Raw genomic sequence first — 4,550 nt, forward strand, 5'->3', positions numbered from 1 at the left:
TGATGAAGATCAGCAGAGGTCCGGACAGCACGAAGAAGTCCCAGTAGCTCAGGGGAGCGAAGATCCCCACGAAGAAGAGGACGAGGCCGGCCACGTCCAGGATCACGGCCAGCGACACGAACAAGATGGTGTACTTCCCCTGCTCCATGGCGGGGGCCGGGGGGCGGCGGACGAGGTGGATGTCGTCTCGGCTAAAGTCTCTTACGTGGGAAAAGTGCTTTCTGAAGCGCTCACTCTCAGCACGCCTCACTCTTTACTGTCGCTCGGTCCGGCCTCATTCCTTTGCAGGGCTGACTTGTTTGGCTCCTTTTCGTGACATCATCGGCCCATTGTTTGCAACACACACCCCCCCCCAACCCCACATGCGGCAGATTTAATATATAGTTCATAATCGGATGCCGCTTGTTACGCCTGATAATTAACGATCTGTGTGTTGCATATTTTTTCCCACTCTTGAGATTTTACCCCCAGAGAAATAAATCCACCCCCTTTTATTTATATTCCAACTAGGACGCACGTATACCGCATCCGAGCCCTCACCTTTCAAAAGATGACAGTCACCATAATGACAATAATGACACCTTATTGTGAAGCGGCTGACAAAAGAGGAAATGGAAACTTCCCCGAGCGAAGCGCCTTGTTTGACCAGTCGAGCTGCCGCTGTTTGTCTTTCTGCTCCCGACCAGAGCTGATGAATTATGTTTTATTCACTGTAACGTTGTCGTGTGTTTGATTTAAAGAGTGTGAGGCTGTCTGTCTGTCTGTGTGTGTGTGTGTGTGTGTGTGTGTGTGTGTGTGTTAAAGGTTCACTTGCAATAAACAAAACCCTGGCAGGTCTGGTACATTTGCATAAGGTGTGCCATTATTTAAGAATGCCATTTGTCTGCAGATCGGTCTATATTGTCCAAATGAAATATGGGGAGACACCCCACACACACACACACACACACACACACACACACACACAGTGGAGACGCAGCTTGTGCATCTCACATGATCCTGTTGAGGATTTTCAGGTTTGTTTACCCAACACCAAGGCGAACCAGTCGGACCAGTGTTCATGTTGCTTTCACAACCAGTCGAGGAGCAAACACGACTTCAGTTCACACAGCGTGAGTGTGTGTGTGTGTGTGTGTGTGTGTGTGTGTCAGCTGTTTAGTGTGTTGTGGGGGAGAAATAACATTGAACAACTATTCAAATAAAGGAACATTTCACCGTGTTGAATGGACTACACATTTATATATTTCAGCAACTAAAAAAAAAGAATTTGGTCAGATTACCCCCACACACACACACACACACACACACACACACCTCCCCCCTTCTGTGATAGGAATGGGGGAGGGGTGGGGTCAATGGGTACTCGACACCCCGAGACAACCCAGCACCAACTATTATCCAACCGATCCTTTTTGGGCCCAGATATAGAAACAAATGGACTATTTGTGTGGGTTTCATCACTGTAATGCTGACCTGTGATTGGCCGGCTGAGGTGACATTTACAGCCCCATACAGCCGCCATCTTTTCTCACATGATGCGTATCAAGTGGAGTTCTTCGTACCACTTAAAGGGAACTCGGCATTGTGGTTTTATTGAATAAGGACACCGAGCACCGCCGACGTGCTCCGGCCGGCTTTTAGAGAACTTGTTAACGTTAATCAGTCCAACATAAGGAGACATAATGAGGTTCTGAATCTGGATTTGAACCCTTTCAAAATAAGACCTGAATGAAATGGTCCAACCAGTTCTGCAACATCTACATGTATTATGCGCTTCAGTGTGTATATATATATATATATATATACTGTATATAATTGGGGTTTTTTAAACACTTCAATCCAGCTTAGCATAACAGTGTAAAGAAATCTTTGAAATATCATTTGGACCTCGATGTTGGAAATAAAATATACAAAAAATATCGTGAAATAAAATAGAGTTCTTTTTTTTCTCTCCAGCGTCACAATTTCAAAAGTTTCTTGGAAAGAACCATGAAAGTTGGTTATAATTCAACGTAATTAAGACTTTACATGTTGGTATTGATTCATAAGTTAATGTAGTTAACGCGTCTCGATATACTCTTTCTTTTCTTTATCAGTATCAAAGGAAACGTATTGACCTGTGAGATATAAAGTGTTATCTTTAAAAGAATAACACCTTGTTGGTGTCCGGTCTAAATGTGGACGGGTTATGAACATCTCTTTAGCTTTGGCTGTGCATGACATAACAATAAATGCATTGTTCGGGACATGAAACGTGAAGCTACCCATCAGGTGGAGGTTCAGATCGGAGCCTTTTCTTCTGGGTCCGTCTCTACCGGGTTTTCCACGGACAAGGAGTCCACCGACTCCTCGTAGCCGTCGTTGTGGTACGCCGTGGATCGGCCCCACGTCACCCGGCCGGCCTCGCGCGCAGGTGCGCCCACCTGGTGCTCCTCCTCATCCTCCACGCATTTCACGGGGGCCTCCGCGGTCATCTTGTGGCTCAGCCGCTCCGTGAGCTTCCTCGCCAGGCGCGCGACGCTTCCGGCCGCGCCGCCGCTCCTCTTGCCCACCCAGCCGCCGTCGTCCTCCGCCACCCGGACGTTGCCCACGTACCAGATGAACCAGAAGGCCAGGCTGGTGAAGAGCACCAGGGCGCCGGTGTAGATCAAGAAGTCTCCGTAGAAGCGGCCGCCGACGCGCACGTCGCCGAAGATGCCCACGAAGAGCAGGGTCAAGCCGAGCACGTCGAAGAGGACGGCGGCGAGGAACGGAGGCAGGCAGCCCCCGATGCACTTCATTCGGCCCCATGGCGAGGACATGACCGCCCGGAGCTCGTATAACGGGGAGGATGGCGAGCCGGGGCCGCGCGCAGGCGACACCTGGAGAGCAACGCCCCACCTCCAAAGTGACGGTAAACAAGGCATTTCCCCAGGCAGGTTCAGAGTACACACACGCACACGCACACACACACAAGCGCGCACACACACGGACACACACGCACACGCGGACACACACGGACACACACGGACACACACACACAAGCGCGCACACACACGGACACACACGCACACGCGGACACACACACACACACACACACGTCGTGTTGTTCTTCATTAAAACATCTAAATGTCGTCTGTGTCGTGGATGCAAAAGGACTTTAACATGTGATTTGACATTCAAATTGATATCCAGGGGTTTTGATGCATCATGACTGAGTCTTTCTCTGAATGTGATGCACACACACACACACACACACACACACACACACTATGTTTGTGCAGTGTAATATACCACTTTAGAAGCATTAAAGGGCCAGTGTGCAGCATTTATGCAGATCTATTTGGAGAAAAGTGATATAATATTCACATACATTACATTTCCTGGCCCAGAATGCTCAAACTTGTTTTTTAACGTTACTTTTGGGGCCACCGTGGTTCTCTGAACTCTCGTTTGTCTACATCTTGTGTTTGCTTCTTCTAAAACCACTTTCAGTTAAACTCAAACCCAAACGTTGACTTATCTGACCTCCTCCAACGTCACGTATCCGTCTCTTTGGATGCTGAATGCTTCTCAAAGCTAGTTGCTAACTTCCTGTGTTTAACTTTAAAGGTCATGCCCATAAAGCGTATTTGAATTTGAGATACAGGTAGTCATGTGATCCATTACATATTGATTATGCTTTTAAATACTAACCGCTCAGTTACTCGGCCCGAAGACACGTTTAAGTGCATCTTCAATGGCGATGCATATTTCATGGCTTCGTGATTGGGTCAGAAGGGGGTTCAATATAATATTTAAATCTTATGAAAATGTGCTTCCAGGTCACTGCAGTCAAATGTTTATCCTTTACATATATTCCAGGATGAACGCAGGCGGGACTGAGGGCGTACGGTGGATTCAGCAGGACACGGGGAACAAAAAAAAACCCCGGGGAAGTGACAATAAGAAGCTCTCACAGCCTTTAATAATTCACGAATCGGTTGCATATACTGCATCAGGACATCCCCCTCGTCCACTTCCCCCTCACGATACTCACGAGAGACGGTTGTTGCTTCCTCGTTTCCTTCTCGCTAAGTTGGCCAACAAATCGCATTTTTTTTGGACGAGCACGTCGTCGTCCATACGCGCTCCTTTTTTTCTCCACAGCCACGTGGTTATTAATGCAAAAAAAAAAGGTTTTCATTGCACACTCGAGATAAGAGAAAGAAAAAACACGCGCATAGTCTTTTAAATACGAGTTTCCTGCGCTGAAAAAAGAAGAAAAAAAGGTTTATTTGGATCCAGCGAGCTCTTAAAAGGTTCTCGCTTCGCACGGGGGGGCGTCACAGGTTGAACACCGAGGCCTGTAGTAACTCGGGGGCTTCTTCATGCTCGACCGCATTCCTGTTCTCCTTGGTGATGGGGATCAGGACCACGCCCACCACGAACACCCATCATCCCGATGGAACAGCAGGGCCGGTCCCAGGATGGTGGTCACGTTCTTGCAGTGGCCGGCGAACCACAGGCCGCTGATGATGATGCCGCACGCCAGGAAGCTGCCCCCGGTGGTCATGAGGTGGATGGCGTAC

General features: G+C 48.4%; 2 protein-coding genes across 2 annotated transcripts in view; both read right to left on the bottom strand.

The window, feature by feature from the left end:
• LOC117734480 (putative transmembrane protein) overlaps positions 1-329 on the bottom strand; it is a 1,123-nt gene extending 794 nt beyond the window's left edge. Inside the window, exon 1 of the mRNA XM_034538489.1 lies at positions 19-329. Coding sequence (XP_034394380.1) covers positions 19-148 — 130 coding nt within the window. The 5' untranslated portion in view covers positions 149-329. The remainder of the gene's footprint in view (positions 1-18) is intronic.
• Positions 330-1,422: 1,093 nt separating this feature from the next.
• On the bottom strand, positions 1,423-2,830 carry LOC117735215 (transmembrane protein 238-like). Its single transcript, XM_034539716.1, has one exon. It carries the CDS (start codon positions 2,799-2,801, stop codon positions 2,280-2,282), a length of 522 nt encoding a protein of 173 aa, XP_034395607.1. The 5' UTR covers positions 2,802-2,830; the 3' UTR covers positions 1,423-2,279.
• Positions 2,831-4,550: the final 1,720 nt, after the last annotated feature.

The sequence above is a fragment of the Cyclopterus lumpus genome, chromosome 8 (genome assembly GCF_009769545.1).
Source record: "Cyclopterus lumpus isolate fCycLum1 chromosome 8, fCycLum1.pri, whole genome shotgun sequence".
Taxonomy (NCBI): domain Eukaryota; kingdom Metazoa; phylum Chordata; class Actinopteri; order Perciformes; family Cyclopteridae; genus Cyclopterus; species Cyclopterus lumpus.

Coding starts and splice junctions, on each gene's coding strand:
- LOC117735215 (XM_034539716.1), bottom strand. CDS start 2,801: ATGTCCTCGCCATGGGGCCGAATGAAGTGCATCGGGGGCTGCCTGCCT.